The 18,461-nt window shown below is 43.1% G+C and overlaps 1 protein-coding gene across 1 annotated transcript in view; it reads left to right on the forward strand.

The window, feature by feature from the left end:
* The window catches only part of DNAH3 (dynein axonemal heavy chain 3), a 184,433-nt gene that overhangs the window by 101,138 nt on the left and 64,834 nt on the right, over positions 1-18,461 (forward strand). Inside the window, exons 31-38 of the mRNA XM_029576090.1 lie at positions 982-1,158; positions 2,090-2,181; positions 5,865-6,084; positions 9,933-10,067; positions 10,317-10,428; positions 13,107-13,348; positions 17,214-17,314; positions 17,406-17,511. Of these exons, the coding sequence (XP_029431950.1) occupies positions 982-1,158; positions 2,090-2,181; positions 5,865-6,084; positions 9,933-10,067; positions 10,317-10,428; positions 13,107-13,348; positions 17,214-17,314; positions 17,406-17,511 (1,185 nt within the window). The remainder of the gene's footprint in view (positions 1-981; positions 1,159-2,089; positions 2,182-5,864; positions 6,085-9,932; positions 10,068-10,316; positions 10,429-13,106; positions 13,349-17,213; positions 17,315-17,405; positions 17,512-18,461) is intronic.

The following is an 18,461-nucleotide window of genomic DNA, read 5'->3' on the forward strand; positions in this document are numbered from 1 at the left end:
CCCCCGAACTAGCGGCAGCAGCAGCCTCCTCCACTTATAACCCTAAAGGCAGAAGCAACCTACTTCATTTTCAGCCTTTGCGGAGAAAGGAGTCCCATCGGCCGCGGGGGTTGACGACGTTCTTTGTTGTTCTCCGAGTCGCGCAGCTTATTCCTCAGGCTGCGCCTCTCTCCTTTTCTTCGGGCCGATGCTGCCTGCACTAGCATGGTCTCTTCTTCCCGCGCACACAACCGCTGCTCACCACTTCCTCTTCCAGGCCGTGGGGTGGGGGGACGGGAAGAAGAGAGCATGCCGGTGCCGCTGACTCCAGCTGCCCTTCCGCGTTCCGCCTAGGCTATCAGCATTTTAAGCCTGGGTGGAGGACCTATTTTGCTCGGGAGGGGGAGCAGCTGGGTCAGCGGGGAAACGGGAAGTGTGGCGACACACTTACGTGTTCTTGGCGACACACTGGTTGAGAACCACTGGTCTAGATAACGTTATGTCAGAAAAAATCACAGTCCTAACTTTACCTGGATAACTTTATCTCAGTATATATTCAGTGGGAGACTTGTGAGGGATAAGTTATGCATGTAACTTTCCCCAGATAAACTTGCTGCCTTCTGTGTCACTGAATATTGACCTTGTTAAAACCGATCGATATAGTAATGCCTTTTCAAAAACAAGAGTAAGCTTTCAGCCTCAGCCAGACCTCCAGTTCTCTTTCTCTGTAGTGATGGACTCATGAGCTTCACCGACAAGGCAAAACTCTGATCTAAATCCTTGAGAAATAAACGAGTGCATAAGTCGTTTGTATTTGATTGTGAGATCCAATGAGCATTTATCAATGTTATATTTCCAAATTGTATTTGATTTAGAGCTTACTACTTGAAGATCACAGATACACAGAAGAACTGCAAGAGGGAAAGGAAATGAAAGAGAGAGAAAGAATTGTAGTTGATGATTTTTTTTTCAGTCCGTTTCATTTTTTTTGCTCACATCCAGGTTGAAGTTTTGTCTGTGGTTGCACAGCAGATTCTGAGTATTCAGCAGGCCATTGCTCGGAATCTGAAGACATTTATCTTTGAAGGTACCGAGATAAACCTGAATCCTACGTGCTCTGTCTTTATTACTATGAATCCTGGGTATGCCGGGCGTGCAGAACTTCCAGACAACCTAAAGGTAAACAAAGACTTGGGTTTTGGCTCTAATAATAACATGTGTATCTTCCATTAATATAAATAGATTAGTTTTATCCCTGACAACACTCTTCTACTCCTTTGGGGATCCATCTTAATCAAAATAAGCCTTTAAGCTTTAAAGATTTCCTCATTATCTGAATTCTAAGAAGTGGAATTCTTATTGGAGCCAAAGGAGGTCTTCCAGTGTTTGGACCTTGCTTCAGAGTTGCTGGGTGAGAGGAGTCTTCAAGAACTCATCCTTGCCAGTGCAAGAGAGATTTTCATTGCTCTTATGCTGGACTCCAGGACTCCACACTTAAGGAACAGCTACGGCTACAAGGGAGTTCTAGGGAAAACTGCATAGAAGAGTAGCTTGTGTGGGAGTCCAAAAGATTGGATCCCAGAGTGCAGAGGATTTCTGAGGTTTCATCAGTGATTGTTTCTGTGAGCGATTTTGTATTTCTGGACTTAATTTTGTTACGTGTCAGACTTCTAGAGCTGAGACTGCAGACGGATTTCATGGCCCCATTTCAACTTTCATTAGGAACATAAGATTTGCTATCTGTATATGTATCTTTTAATACTTTTCTCTTACCATCAATACCTGGATCCTGATGTACTGACTCAGTGTATATGTGCATATTTGTTTGCGTATTGGAGAAGCCCCAACATATAGAAGCTCTTTGGTATCTCCGTATTTTCTGAGAATTAACCTCAAGGTAGGCCTGTAGGAATACAGGCAGAGCCCCCTTGGTATTTTGTGTGTGTGTGTGTGTGTGTCCTGAACTCGGAACAAAATGGATTTATTAAAAAGTGACTCTTCCCCATTCTGTATATATGGAAAAAAAAATTCGGATTGAATAAGGCCCAGAGAGTGTTATGGTTTGTAGCAACAATTATCCCACCAGATATTATATTTGTTTTATTTCTAGGCTTTGTTCCGAACAGTTGCTATGATGGTTCCAGACTATGCCTTAATTGGTGAAATATCTCTTTATTCAATGGGATTTATTGACTCTAGAAGGTAAATCATATATTTCTTTTTCACATATAGCATGATATTAAAATTCTAAGAAAGTGAGCTTTTTCAGGAAAATAAATTAAGAAAGATCTCTTCCTCTGCACTCTGGCAGGTCAGTCCTCACCAATGGGTTATGTACCTCTGCCAGCAGAAGAGATGGAGCAGAAGCTGACATCACGACTATATAGACCCACCCTGACATCAGCCCGCCAGTATTCTCCATCTCCAGAAGATGGTGGACAGGAAATTTTCTACTTCTCTAGCCTATGTTAGAGGTTGGAGAGTTTTCAAGGCCTGGTGTTCTGAGCGAGGTTCTCAACCTCTCAAGATGGATATTCCTTTGATTTTGGAATTCTTACAGGATTGCTTGCATAATGGCTTGGCCCTTAACATCTTGAAAGTTCAAATTGCAACTCTTGCTTGTTATAGGGGGAGAATCAATGGAGGACCTTTGTCTTCCCATCCCAACATGTTCCATTTCTTGAAGGGAGTTAAGCATCTTTGTGCCCCCTTTACGGCTTCCGTTACCTCTGTGGGACCTTAATTTGGTCCTGGAGTTCTTGGCAGGTCCAACCTTTTGGCTGCTGCGTGCTCTTTCCTTGCGACTGCTTATCTTGAATTCAGTTATTCTGGTAGCAATCTGTTCAGCACGACGGATCTCCAAACTGCAGGCATTTTCTTGCTGGGAGCTTTTTCTTCGTATGACTCCGGGAGCAATACAGATTCGGACTATGCTCTCTTTTTTGCCAAAAGTGATTTTGGAGTTTCATTTGAATCAGTCCATTTCCTTGCCCACCTTGGTCAGGGATAGAGATGAGAGCGAGTACCGTCTTTTGCGTTCCTTGGACGTCAAGCGTCATTTACTGTGGTACTTGGAGATGACTAAATCTGTTGGGAAGTCTGATCGCCTGTCTGTGCTCCATGTGGCAGAAAACAGGGAGCACCGGCGACATGGGCAATAATAGCCTGTTGGGTTAAAGAGATCATTAAGGCTGCCTATGTGGCTGCTGAGGTTGCTATGTTGAAACATATTCGACCACATTCCACGAGGGTTCAGGTAGTTTCGTGAGCTGAACTTCGTTTGTTGCCTCCTGCCGAGATTTGCCAAGCAGTGACATAAGTCATCTTTGCACACCTTTTCTAAGCATTTTCGCTTGGATGTTCAGGCTAAGGAAGACTACATGTTCACGTGGTGGTTTTGACTGGACCGCTGGCAGCCTCCTGCCCTCTTTGGGATTAGCTTTGGTTCATCTCACTAGTGGGGAGTGACCTGCCAGAATGCAGAAGAAGAAATTACTACTTACCTGATCATTTATTTTCCTTTAATGAGGATAGGGCAATCCCAGACATGCCCTAGGCTGCTGAATTTTGAAATTATGGTTAGCCTTTTCAGAGTGAACATTGCAGAGTATGATTCCTGCTGTGTTTGTTGAAGACTGGTAAGTGGCTTTTCTAGCCCCTTAGTGTAGTACATATGTTACTACTTTAGTCTGAGCTCAGTGTTCCCGTTGGGTTTGAAGCATGAGTGGTTGATTGTTAATGATAATGTTCAAGTATAATCAGTTTATCTATAGTTTGGCTTTTCCAGAGAATACTGATGGGCTAATGTTGGGGCGAGACTATATAGCCATGACATCTGCTTTTACTCCATCTTCATCTGCTGACAGAGGTGCCTAACCCACTGGTGGAGATTGACCTGCCCTCATTAGAGGAAAGGAAATTATCAGATAAGTAGTAATTTCTCCTTTGGGGATCATTATTTCAAAGATCGTTTAAATATTAAAATGATTAATATGAACCAAAAGATTTATTTTCCTCTTTTTGGCACGTCAAAGTGGATTACATTCAGCTACTGTAGGTATTTCCCTATCCCCAGAGGGCTTACAATCTAAGTTTGTACCTGAGGCAATGGAGGATGAAGTGACTTGCCCAAGGTCAGAAGGAGCAGTAGTGAAACTGAACCCTGGTTTGTAGCCTGCTGCTCTAACCACTAGGCTGCTACTCCTAAAATATTTAGCAAATCTGTAAATTACTACTCCATTTGACAAAAGATTAATTTTGCATGGCTGACAACATAGATTTTGTGTGTGTATGTGATGTGTGTGTATATGGACGTCGATATATAAAGGTGGTCATTTTCAAAGGCATTTCTGCATGTCAAATAGTGTTTTACCCAACTACATGTCTTGCTATAAACTTGCCTGCTTGATATGCAGGTAAACATGTGCATTAAAGAATTTTAGACCTTATAAGCGATGAAAATTCTTAACAAGAAGAGTTGATTTGTCACTGCAGTCTCTGCTAGCTGTGTTGTACAAATCAACTCCTTTTCATCGCTTATAAGGACTAAAATTCTTTAATGATGTCGATTTTACAATGAATCCCTATGAATGTTTCTGTAACACCACCCCCAAAACTCCAACCCACCTACTGAAAACTCACCCCGAATCAAAGTGGCCCCTTACAATGGTGTCAGGCAGAGCCCTATAAAGAGTCTCTCTCTCTCTCAATATTCTAAGCATACTATAACTCAGTGATTGTGAACCCAGTCCTCAGTTGCAGGCATATGCACATGAAGAATATTTTAAAACCTGTGCATATACTTTATAAAATAGCATGCGTGGCCCTTGTAAAATCTACCCATTGATAGGAAAAATCCACTGAACAGGTAAGATAACCAGCTAACTTTAGCCATGTATCTTTAGGAACATTTATCAGCTGAAGCTAACTGGCTAGGTATTCAGCTAAAATTTGGTGAACCTATTAGCCCCTCCCCATCACTATCAAGCCAAGATCCCACTTCCTACCACGGGACAGAACTTTATATAAAAAAGAAATTCCCAGGGCTCTTCCTTTATTAAAAAAAGAAGTCCCTAAGGATTCACTGGACTAGAAAGAAAGAAAGTACTTGTCCGATCTCCAAACTTGAATTAATTTCTGGTCTGGAAACTGAGCAGGAAATAGGATAAGTAGCAAATAACCCTGAAGTCCTAAATTATTAAGAAGCAAAGAACAGAAGCTGACAGGATGCCTTAGGATGAAAACACCCCGTTATTTTCTTTCCTCCATAAAGAAGCCCTTCTCTGGACAGTGACTCTGCTGGAGCTGCATGGATTCCTTGCTACCACTGTTGGGAAGCATCGACCCTAGCACCTTGCTGCATCCCAAGGTTTACCTTGACCCCCACTCGCACCCTTTTGACTACTGTAATGGTGATGTCATTGTACAGGACATCCCCATGCATTATGCTGATCTGATGGAACTGTTTGCCAGATCAAATGCTTGCCACATATCCCACAGCGGGCAGCCTCCGCCAAGAGATTCCAACGTTTCTCTGCACGGAAGCCAAGATAGCCACAATTAATCCTGAGAAAGCCAACGAGCAGGCCAGCTCTTTGTGCGGATTAACTTGTCCGCACACATTTAGCTGGATAGCGCGCAATATAGTTTTGTTTGACTAAATGTGTTAGCCCACCCTGTTTAAAATCTGTCATGGACCAAAGTACCTGGACAAAGGGAGGATATTTTTAAAAGGGGAGATTTATGTGGGTGAAAGCCAGTTTTACACACACAAATCTTTTGAGTACAGACCTCTCCATGTCAAACTCACAAAACAGACAGAAAGGCATAATTCTGGCTTAATAAACATTTATTCAAGTCTTTCACTTTTCCACTTTTTTCCCCAGTCTTGCTCAGAAAATTGTTGCCACGTACCGCCTTTGCTCTGAGCAGTTGTCGTCCCAGCATCACTATGACTATGGCATGCGGGCAGTGAAGTCTGTTCTGACAGCAGCTGGAAATCTAAAGCTAAGGTACCCGGAGGAAAACGAAAGTGTGCTGCTGCTGCGAGCCCTGCTGGATGTTAACTTGGCTAAATTCCTAGCACAGGATGTGCCTCTGTTTCAGGCAAGTGAGCTTTTCTTCTTGCCAACAATGCTGAATTCACTTTCTATTGTTGTTTTATTTACTCATTTTGTTGTCCTGTTTGTGGATTTTCATTTGCAGTGCAAGGAAGGCCACTGTGGCTGCTGCTGGCAGGTGGTGGATAAGGAATGCTGAGAATGTTCTGAGGGTGCTCTTTGTATTCTAAGCAAACTATAAATCAGTGATTGTGAACCCAGTCCTCAGGGCACCCCTACCCAGTCAGGATTTCAGGATATCCACAAAGAATATGCATAAAATAGGTTTGCATACAATAGAGGCAGTGCATGCATTTATTCATTTATTAAGCAGATCTGACTGGGTTTATTAAGCAGATCTGACTGGGTTAGATCTGACTGGGTTTATTAAGCAGATCTGACTGGGTAGATGTGTCCCGAGGACTGGGTTGAGAACCCTTGTATAAACCATCCTTTGTAAGTCTTGCATCTTGTTTTCTTGGTGTAAATAGGGACAATCACAATCACTGTCTGACTTGGTGAACAAAAGAGAAATGAATCATTATAATACTTGTTGTAGGAAAATAAACTAGAACATGTGAATTCTTTTGTACCAATGCTTTGCCAGTGAGGTTTCAGTCTTGTCTTCTTCAGTCATCTAAGGCCTGATTTATGACGGCTTTTCTCCCATTCTGTGTCTATGGGATGAAAGCTTAATGATTCAGGCCTCTAGAATTCTTGAGCTGATAGTCACTGGCTGCAGAAGCATGCTACTTGTGCCAGATGGTAAGCGCTAATTTTATATCAGCCCCCATAAATTAGATGGTAGATATGGGCATGAATTATACCAATTTTCAAAGCAAACTTACATTCGCTTTGAAAATGATCCTGCCAAAACTGCCCACACACAATTACACCTGCTCGTTTGTGCACAGGCTTGTTTTCAGGAAAATTTGGAAAATGCAAAATTATGCGCAGAAAGGCAAACCCCCCCTCCCCCAACCCAGCCCCTGGGAATGCCTCCTCTGAGTCTGGGTAAACTTATGCATGAATCTGACATAGGCACATGTCAGGATTATAACAGGACATTTCCGCTAGCAAAGCAGTCTACTCATGGAAATTCCTTAAAGTTACCCTTCCTGTGTCCTGAGCCAAAGACCTGCCATGCATGTATCACCTGGGCAAGGCAAATTATCTTCCTAGTGTTGCCTGCTGTGAAGAGGCCTATTGCTTTTAAGCAATGAAAATTATTTGGTTTTGTTTTGTTCCTGTGAACCTTTACTGTTAGAATATGCGCACTGAATTGCTCCACTGCCTGTCTCGTAGAAGCATTCCGTTTTCTGAGCTGTTAGAGCATTTTGTGTTTCACATGTGAACATTTAAGATTTGCAGACTGAATGCTTGGTACTAAGTCCAGGGGTACTTTGTCTCTGTGGACCTTTGCACCTGCTTTTTGGACAGGTAGATTTTGAAGCTACCATCTGTGCAGATTACCTCCCCAGGAATGCCTCTCCTTGATGTATCTAAAAGCACATTGCACTTTTAACCATAGAGAGTGGACAGGCAACCAATTTACATGCAGAAATCACGATTTGCCCATGTCAAAATCGACTCTTTTACTTCCTCTGTGATGCCTCTAAGCTCTGGGATACCCCAAGGATCTGCTCTCTTTGCTACCTTATTTAACCTTTATCTAACCCTTTTGTGCCACACCCTTGCTGACCTTGGAGTTCACTATAAAATTTATGCTGATGATATTCAATTCTTTTATCCTCTGAAAGAAACATGGGCCCTTACAGAATCTTTCCTCACCCAGGGGCCGATACAATAATGTTCGCGTAAAGGGGGCGCCATGCAATATGTAAATTAGGGGGTCGCGCTAGGAAGGAGGCGCTAGGGTCGCTTGCGTGAAGACTCGGCGGCCGTTTTCATTACTGGCAGACAGGCAGGTTATGAAAACCAAGGCCCAGTTTATCGGTGTCGGTCTTCATAACTGGGCAGTCTGCCGAGTTATTTTATTTTTTTTTTTTTTACTTTAAAAAAGAAATACAGAAAAGCAGTTTTTTCTGCTTTTCTGTACTTCTTTTACCTGGTCTCAGCTATTAATGCCTGTGATGAGCGCTCTCATTCACTCCGTGTCGGATGCGCGTTAAATAGGCGTTAATCCCCCTATTGCATTAGGGGGTGGATTAGCGCCTATTTATCCCACATCCGACTGCGGGTTATACAGTGCGCTCGGCTGAGCGCACTGTATTGCATCGGCCCCCCTCTGTCTTACAACCATCCAAAAATGACTCCACAGCAATAAATTAGCCCTCAACACCTCCAAAACTGAAATCATTATTTTATCATGCTATCCTATTGATAACACACCCAATAATTTCTCTTTTGACTCCCATTCCATCACCATCTCCCAAAGTGTATGCAATCTGGAAGTTACAATCGACCCCTCTCTCTCCATGCGCAACCACATAAGAACTATTACCAACTCCTCCTTCTACAAACTACGTTTACTCCGTCACCTTAAGCCCCTTCGTGAACACTCTGATTTCAGGTCAGTCCTTCAATCCCTACAATTCCCCGGATGGACTACTGCAACTCCCTCCTAACAGGTCTGCCTTTATAAGTGACAGCAGATCATACAAAACTCGGCAGCAGGTCTCCTTACCAGCACGCTCATGCACGATAATATCTCTCCTGTACTCAGATCACTACACTGGCTCCCAATCTCTTTTACAGTTTACAATACAAGCTCACCATAATCATACACTCCCATGGATTTCCTCAATAATAAAAATCCACACTCCATCCCGACCCCTCAGATCGTTGAACCTAATGCTCTTAGATGTCCCATCTCCAAGGCTTACGCACTTTGAGGAAACCAGAGAATGCACCTGCTTCTCTGCAGGAGAGCCTATGGAACAGCCTTCCAAAGGAAATAGAATGTCTCCAAGCCCTAAAAACTTTCCTCTTCAAAAAAGCATTCCCAAAGCTAAACGATAATGGCCCACCCTAATTTGTCCTAATTAGCCGACTATTGACCCCTCTACTGGCCCCCCTGTCTCGAGAGAATGAACGCTTCTATATTGCACCCCCCCATTTTGAAGAATTAGGTAATGTCCTGTTCTCTTCTGTTCGTTTGACTGCGTATGCTCATATTGTACCCCGCTCTGAAAGTAGGAAGGGTGGGTAATAAATGGTTTTAAATAAATAGCTTTGAAAATAATCCTCCGAATCAATGCAGGACCGCCCTTTTTTTGGCAGTAATTTTGGTTTTCAGTAGCACATTTTTTCTAGAAAGAAAGGGGCTGGTACTCAGATGCAGGGCCATCCTTGCTGGAGGGGGAAGGGTCAGGAGAAATCAAGGCAACCCCTGCCCTCCTTACAACTGGTTGCAGGGTTCAGTCTCCGCGGGCTCCTCCTCCCTCCCACTGGAAGGAGGTCGAAGAGAGCAGAACCTTTACTTGCTGGTGCCTCCTCTGCCACCGACGTGACACGGGAAAGCAGCAGTGGAAGAAGAAGCTTAAGAGAGAGAGCGGCGTGTTATAAGATAGCCACTTCCCTGGGTGCGGGCCATCGAATGCACGCACATGTGTGCCCGTGTGCCGGTTTAAAAGTTACCATCTTAAGTACTAGCAGAAAAACCCCCTGTTTATTAGTAAAATTTTGATGGATAATTCTACATTCTGATTTTATTGCAAAAAAAACCCCAAAACCTAGTGATGGATAAACACACTCATAACTCTGGAATGAGAGCAAGATTAAAATCTCTGCAATCATACTTAATATTTTTTTTTAATATCTGTAAACATTGCTTTTGTGTTTGACTAATGCATTTTTCTACTTGTAAATTGTTTTCCTTATTGTTTTTATTAGGGTATTATATCTGATCTGTTCCCTGGAGTGGTTCTTCCTAAACCAGACTATGAGACCTTTGTCCAGGCACTGGATAAAAACATTGAAAATATGAAACTTCAATCTGTTCCTTGGTTTATTGGAAAAATAATACAGGTGATAACTTTTTACAGTACTCAGATTTATGAAAGTCATGTGCTTAATTTGCTTTCTGTTGCTAGTCTGTTATTAAATTCTATTTTTTATCTGGCAGACTCTACCAAGCTTTAGTGTATTGGTAATATTTTAACTTAAATTCACAGAGCTAAACTTTCCCTTCCCATATTACTTTTTACTTTATGATCATTATAATTCTGTTTGCCTATTAAAAATATTAATTCTGTACTATTCATATTGTGGATCTAGATTTATGAAATGATGTTGGTACGTCATGGCTTCATGATTGTTGGAGATCCAATGGGTGGAAAAACGTGTGCCTACAAAGTACTGGCTGGGGCACTTTCTGATTTATTTGAAGGTAAAATAAAGCTTATATCATATATTTTTTAAAGTGAAACATTTATTTTGCCCTGAGGACTGATTTGCACATCAGGACCACTCTGGACCTTCTCCAGAGTTTTCTCTGGTTTCAGCACTGCTCGTGATGCTTTGGCCCTCTCACAATCCCTTGGAGGTTCTAGCAGAGGAGGGCAGTTACTTATATAACTTTGGTTAGAAGGAATATCATTCTTTGGTTATTCATTCAGGGAAAGTCATCCTCTTTGACGAAATGCACAGGTTCAGAGAGGAAGGGGACACCCACTTACCCAGCCAGATCAGCTAAATCAGGTGGGCAGTTCTGGTCCTTGAGGGCTGCAAACCAGTTGGGTTTCAGGATATCCCCAATGAATATGCATGAAATAGATTTGCATACGGATAAGGCAGAGTACCTGACTGGTTTGTGGCCCTCAAGGACCGGAATTGCCCACCCCTGAGCTAAATCAACCTTAACGATCAATGAGGTGACAGATGTCCCAGCCAGGTCACCTTCCCCTCCCCCTCACGGTCCCCTATTGTTGGTGCGCTTTTCCCTCTTTTGGTGCCTTGTGGTTTTCATTCCACTGTTGGTTCTTTTGCCCCTCTCACGATGCCTTGGGATGTCCATGCCACTGTTTTTGTTGCTTTGACTATCTCTTTGTGTCTTAGGGTGTTCCTGACACTTTTGGTGCTTTTTTTCGCTCCTCTCACGGTGCCTTTGGGTGTTGATGGCTTAGTTGGGGTGCTTTGCCCTGTCGCAGTGCCTTAAGTTAGTCATGCACTCTTGGTGCCACTTTATTTCAGTCCTAGTGTTCTGGCGTGCTCTTTCCTCTGCTGCTGCATACCTGCTAGTTTCAGTAAACCTAGATAGGAAACCGCAATTTTAGAGCCAAAATAAGAGGCATTACTACCCCTATTGAGTTTAATGGAAAACAAATGACACGAAAAAATGAATAATTATTTTTAGCTCTGAACCAAATGAAACCAAACAAATCACTGAGCCAAATGAACTGAATGAATGAACCAAACAACATTTTTTTTCCACACATGTATTTATTTACCAGGACTTATTTTCCACCTTATTACCAGAAAACTGTTCAAGGTGGATCACATTCTTAAAAATACATAACAATACAATGCCAGACTTACAGAAACTAAGCGATAAAAGTCTTCAATTTTGCAGAAAAAAGTTGGCCAACCAATCAGTAGCTTACATGGAGCTAAAATAGAAGTATCAGAACCTTCTCACTGTCCCCTTCTTGGGCCTTTTCCATCTAGTATATAGTTACCAAGTGAGTACAGAGTACAAAGAACTTATCTCATATAATCCTTATGTGGCAAACATGTTAAAACCAACTCTTTAAGGCTGAGACTTTCTCCTCCTGCTTCTCCAAAAAGAAACAGCATTGGGAAGTGCTTACACTTCCAGCCTGCTTTCCTCAGAGCAACCCTGGAAGTCCCAGGAGCGGGTAAGTGAATACCTCGATCCTGGCTGGGGATTTCAGGGTCAAGAGGGGCAGCCCAGGGATAAAATTGGTTGTAGATAGGTGAAGAGTGTGTGTGTGTGGGGGGGGAGAGGGGACACCAGGAATGTGATTATGTCAGGGGGTGTGGAGAGAGAGAAGGGAAGGGAAAGTAATTATGTTAGGGGGTGTGGGGAGAGGGAACATGATTATGTCGTGGGGGTGGGGAGGAAAGGGAATAAGACCGTGCAGAAGAGAAAGAGAGAAAAGGGACAGAATGGTGATTAAGAAATGGAAGAGAAGGGAAAGTGATTATGCCAGGGGGGTTAGTGGGAAGGGAAGGGAAGGCAATTAATCCAGAAAGGCAGAAGAGAGAGAAGGTGATGCTGTGCCACAATTAAGTGAAGATAACCGATTAACTGGCAAGCAGTCTGACTACTCAAGGCTGGATAACATTAGGCCTACTCTAAAGCAAGCCTAGAGTTATCTGGCTAACACCCCAAAATTGTCATGAAGCTGCTATCACATAGGTGAAATGCATTTAGCACAACATGGTGGTTGGCTGTCCACTCTTGGCTGTTCATAGTTCTGGGCTTATTAATGAAGAGTCATCACTGAAAATGACAAGAATGCTGCTTCCTGATTGGTTGTGCTGTACCACTTGTATGTGTTATGGTTTGTTATTGCTTGAGTGCCCAAAAGGCCATAAATTGTGAGTTCTAGGGCCCAGCTTCATACTGAAAATGAAGTCAGCATCACCAAGCTTATAATTCTAGATGACAGGCATTTTATGGTGATCTGGAACTGGATTTAGATGCTCTAGGTTGGTTTAGATTAACAAAGAATTTCCATCATAAAATGCCCTTTCTGTGGCATTCCAAGCAAAAATGTAAATAAAAACATGTTAATAGAATTTTCAATCAACAATAATAGCAATATTATCCTCTGGAAATAGGTCATCTCAGAAAATTAGCAACCATGTGTTGTTTGATGCGCGATCTAATCACTAATTGGAAGGTGCCTGCATCTTTGGTTGTTGCAAAACTCATGTTATGTGAAATAATAACAAAAGAACATTGTCCTTACTGTCTACTCTGTTTTTTTCTAAATAAGTGAAACATTTCTTACCATATTACACAAAATATAGTTGATGATTTAAATAATCATTTTGATTATCCTTGATATTACATGTATTATTTTTTTTCTCTATATATAGCAAACTTAATGGAAGAAAATGCTGTAGAGTTCAAAATTATTAATCCTAAAGCTATTACTATGGGACAGTTGTACGGGTGCTTTGATCCTGTCAGTCATGAGTGGACTGATGGAGTCCTTGCAACTACCTTCCGAGAACAAGCATCTTCAACTACAGAAGACAGAAAGTGGATTATTTTTGATGGACCTGTGGATGCAGTTTGGATAGAAAACATGAATACAGTGCTTGATGATAATAAAAAGGTAGCATTTATTTATTCCTTTTCTTAATATTTATCATACAAATAAAAGTATCTAATAGTAAAGTATTAAAATAATAGACATTTTTGTTATTCAGTTCTTTAGTAAGAATGTACTAATCCTCTGAAATCTGACAATAGATTGCTCTATCACTGATTTCCATAGATTTCTGTTGAAGTTTTACAGTGCTAAGGCTTCAAAGGGTTGAATAGTCTGGTAGTTAGAGCAGTGGGCTGTGAACCAGCAAAGCCAAGGTTCAAATCCCACTGCTGTTCCTTTTGATCTTAGGCAAGTCATTTCACGCACCATTACCTCAGGTAGGAACTAACGGGCCGATGCAGTAAAGTGCGCTCAGGCTGAGCGCACTGTTAGCCCCAGTTTGGCCGCGCGTTTTCGACATGCTATTTTTACCCCTTATACAGTAAGGGGTAATAGCGTGTGGAAAACGCGCGGCCAACCCCCCCGAAACTGATAGCGCCCGCAAATGCATGTTGATGGGCCTATTAGTCATTCCCGCGCGATACAGAAAGTAAAATGTGCAGCCAAGCCGCACATTTTACTTTCAGAAATTAACGCCTGCCTTTGGCAGGCGTTAATTTTGGCTGGCACTGGGAAAGTGTACAGAAAAGCAGAAATAACTGCTTTTCTGTACAACCTCCGACTTAATATCATAGCAATATGAAGTCGGACGCCCCAAAAGTAAAAAAAAAATTAAAAATAAAAAAAATAAAAATTTAAAATCTGCCCGCGGGTTGGAAGATGGATGCTCAATTTTGCCGGCATCCGTTTTCCGAACCCGTGGTTGTCAGCAGGTTCGAGAACTGACGCCAGTAAAATTGAGCGTCGGCTGTCAAACCCGCTGACAGCCGCCGCTTCTGTCAAAAAGGAAGCGCTAGGGATGCGCTAGTGTCCCTAGCACCTCCTTTTCCCGTGAGCCCTCATTTACATATTTTTTCTTACTGAATCGAGCGCCCAGGAGAGTGGCCTGGGTGCGCATCGGGAGAGCGGGCGCTCGCCGGCTCTCCTGTGGGTTTTTCTGTATCAGCCCATTAGATTGTGAGTTCACTGTGGACAGGGAAATACCTACAGTATCTGAATGTAATCCATTTTGCAGTGTGCCTGAAAAGCAGAATATATCAAATCAATTTTCTCAACTTATCAATACATTGAACAGGATAAGCACCGTGAGTGTTGAATTACTGTGAGACCAGCATGCAGGAGCAGCAGCAGAATGGCTGCTCTCCTCAACAAAGAAGGTACAGGCTGGCAGCAGCAGCAGCTGAGGAGGAATAACCCATGGACCCTGACTGCCTGGTCTGCATGTGTATGTGAGTAAATTGGAAGCAGCCTGTGATGGGTGTGTGTGTGGGAGTGAATGGGAGCCTGCCTGGGATAGGTGGGTGTATGAATGGGAGTCTGCCTGGGTTGCGTGAGTGTGAATGGGAGCCTGCCTGGGTTGCGTGTGTGTGTGTGTGAATGGGAGCCTGCCTGGGTTGCGCGTGTGTGTGTGTGAATGGGAGCCTGCCTGGGTTGCGCGTGTGTGAATGGGAGTCTGCCTGGGATAGGTGGGTATATGAATGGGAGTTTGCCTGGGTTGCGTGTGTGTGTGTGTGTGAATGGGAGCCTGCCTGTGTTGCGCGTGTGTGTGTGAATGGGAGCCTGCCTGGGTTGCGTGTGTGTGTGTGTGTGTGTGTGAATGGGAGCCTGCCTGGGTTGCATGCATTTCTGTGAATGGGATCCTGCCTGGAATGCATGCATGTGTGTGAATGGGAGCCTGCCTGGGATGGCTGTGTATGTATGTGTATGTATGTGTGTGTGCACATGCATGCATAGGACCCTTCCTGGAATGGGCAGGGTGTGTGTCTATGAGAAGTGAAGCCTGCTTGGCATTTGGGTGGATATAAATGGGAGCTTGCCTGGAGTGTGTGGCTGTGAATGGGAGCATATCTGGGTTGTGTGTGTGAGAGAGAATGGGAGCCTGCCTGGGTTGTGGTTATTTGTGAGACAGAGAGCAAATGGATAGCTGCCTGGGGTGTGGCGTGTGTGAGTGAGAGAGGGAGCGAGAATGGGGATGCAGGTGGATGCCAACATGCCAGCAGCTGAAATGAAGAGGAGGTCCCGGGGCCATAAAAACCCTGAAAGAATTGTCTCCATGTAGAGGTTGCCCTTGTTTTCATTCCATAATGAGACTGGAAAGATTCCAACAAATAGCAGTGCATGCAGTTTGCTAATAAAATAATACAGGAGGAAAGGAGTGCTGTGGACACATTTGGCTGCTTTGATGTATGGACACTGTGGAGGAACTTTGAAAGTGGTAAGTGCCAGGGATACACTTAAGTGTGGACAAGCAGCTGGTAGTTTTCAGGAGTTTTGGCCCTTAGATTTGCCTTACTGAGTCAGACCAGGGTTCCATCAAGCCCAATATTCTGTTTCCAACAGTGGCCAATCCAGGGCACAAGTACCTGGAAGGATCCTAAAAGGTCGATAGATAAAATATGGTAGCAAGATTTGGTGGTGTCGTGATGCAGCAACATTTTACCCCCTGAATGGGGATATCTAGTTGGGCAAACAAGTTGAAGAACAGCACAAACATGTTTTACAAAAGCTTGTTCAGTCCTGGGACAAATCAGGAAGAAATATTGTGGGTGATAACTTTTTCACTTGCACAGATGTAGCAGAAAAATGGCTTAAGTGAAAACCTGACCTACCTGGGAAACATCAGGATTAAGAAAGCTGACATTCTAAATGAAATGCATCCTGATCAAAAGAGAGACGCTCTCATCTATCTGTGCTTTTGATGGGGATATCAGTTTAGTTTCAGACATGCCCAGGATTGCACTATGACATAAAAGAAAAGCACTTATCATTATAGACTATAAAAAAAACCCCAAAGTACTTATAACTCCCATCTTGGGTCTGTTTGAAGGCAGGTCCTCCATTGTGAGCCCCTGGGTGGTATATTCTGATCTTTCCAGTGTCAATGAAGAAGCTGCACACAGTGAAAGTGTTCCAGCACAAAACTTTGCTGACGTTGGAGTTGTTCAACATGAATATTATGGCACCTGATACAAGTGTCTCAGTTTATCTCCATAACACGCTAAAAGCAGTAAATATGTAAATCGCACAAAAACTAAAGGGGTTGGGGGCATGGGTGTTCTGAGGCTGGGCCAACGGTTACGTACGAAAACCATATTTTAAAACCAGCGGCCTCAGTGTGTGGCAGCTTGTTATCCACGTATATTTACTGCTGCTCCTGATGAGGTGGAAGTCTGCAGAAACCGTTTTTTTAGGCCTTACATAACAGGATGGGGGGTCCGGGTCAGCCGGGGGGGAGTGCAGGATGATTTCGAGATAGACTGGGCAAACTGGTGGACTAAGTGGTAAAACTGGGAATGGCCTTCACGCGAGTATGTTTTAAAATCCGCTTACCTGTGTACGTTAAAGCCAACAAGGTCCTAAGGAGGATACGCAAAGTACGTTTGTTCAGGTAACTGCTCCAAATTAGGAGCACATATACGCGCAGTAGGTGTATTTTAAATCAAAGCTGCGCAACTAAGCCCATGATTTACAATTCCAGCATTTGGCCGTTTGCATGCCCATATGCGCATGTATGGGTGCCTGTGCGCTTATTTTAAAGTTACCCTCCCTGCATTTGGTTTCTGAAGCCTTTTTCCCCCCCCCATGCCCTTAGAGTGTAAGCCTTCTGGGGACAGGGAAAGACCGACTGTGCCAGAATGTAATTCAGCTTTAGTGATCAATGAAAGGGCGTGAGCTGAATGTAAAGGCGTAAGAAATGGTAAGAAAATGAAAACTAGATTAATGATAGCCTTTGCCAGAAATAAATGATTATGTGTCGTTTTCCTTCTAGTTATGCTTAATGAGTGGAGAGATAATTCAGATGAGTTCCACAATGAGTTTAATTTTTGAACCAGCAGACCTGGAGCAAGCATCTCCAGCAACAGTCAGCAGGTATCATTGATCAAACTTTGAAGCCTTATGCACTCTCTATCGTGGGTATTTTTGGTGCTATATGGTCAGGTTTCATGACTCTTCTTTGCAGGTGTGGGATGATATACATGGAGCCTCACCAGCTGGGCTGGCTGCCTCTGAAAGATTCATACATGAACACTCTGCCTGAAAATCTTGCTGCTGAACACAGGGAACTGGTAAGGTCCTTATTTATTTATTTATATTCTGCCTTACAAATACTTCAGAGCGGATTGTGATCATTGTATCTTGTAATCAGCCCAGGGATGGACAATTCTGGTCCTCAAGAGCCACCAACTGGTTGGGTTTTCAGGATATCTCAAATGGAAATGCATGAGACATATTTGCATATAATTGAGGCAGTGCGCATGCAAATCTATCTCATGCATATTCATTAGGGGTATCCTGAAAGCCTAATTGGTTCATGGCCCTAAAGGCCCACCCCTGATTTAGACCTTTTTTTCACAGTAAATTGATTTTACTGTCACTGAGCAATGTAATACTTCAGGCTGCTTATACGTATATGTCTTCTTCACTGTAAAGGGAGCCTGCAGGTACAGGTTCATTTCTAAAGTCCCTGGGGTTTACGTACTTGAACGTTGACAAATCACTCTCCACACTCTAGTGTTCCAGTAGTAAACTTTACTGTGAGGAATGATGCACAATCGTCAAACCTTTTCCATTGGAAAGAAATCAATAGAACTAGGGGTCATGAAATGAAACTCCAGGGAGGACGACTCAGAACCAATGGCAGGAAATATTTCTCCACGGAGGCCTGGAATGCCCTTCCAGAAGAGGTGGTGAAGACAAAAAAAAAAAAAAATAGTGAAGGAATTCAAAGGGGCATGAGATAAACACTGTGGCTGTCTAGAGACTGGAGGTTGGAAATGAAGAGTGCATGGGGGTAACCGAGGGTAACTTGCTAGTGTGGCGCCTACTGTCCTTAATCACCAAGCCTGATACTTTTGATTTATTTATTTATTTGTTTTTAACTTTTCTGTACCGATGTTCCTGTATGGAATACATATCACATCGGTTTACAATGTAACTGCAACATTCGCTGGGGAGTGATACAATGAACCAGGGGAGTCAAATTAACAGAGGCGAGGGGGACTACCTTCTATACATT

Source organism: Rhinatrema bivittatum, chromosome 14, assembly GCF_901001135.1.
Source record: "Rhinatrema bivittatum chromosome 14, aRhiBiv1.1, whole genome shotgun sequence".
In the NCBI taxonomy this organism is placed as follows: Eukaryota; Metazoa; Chordata; class Amphibia; order Gymnophiona; family Rhinatrematidae; genus Rhinatrema; species Rhinatrema bivittatum.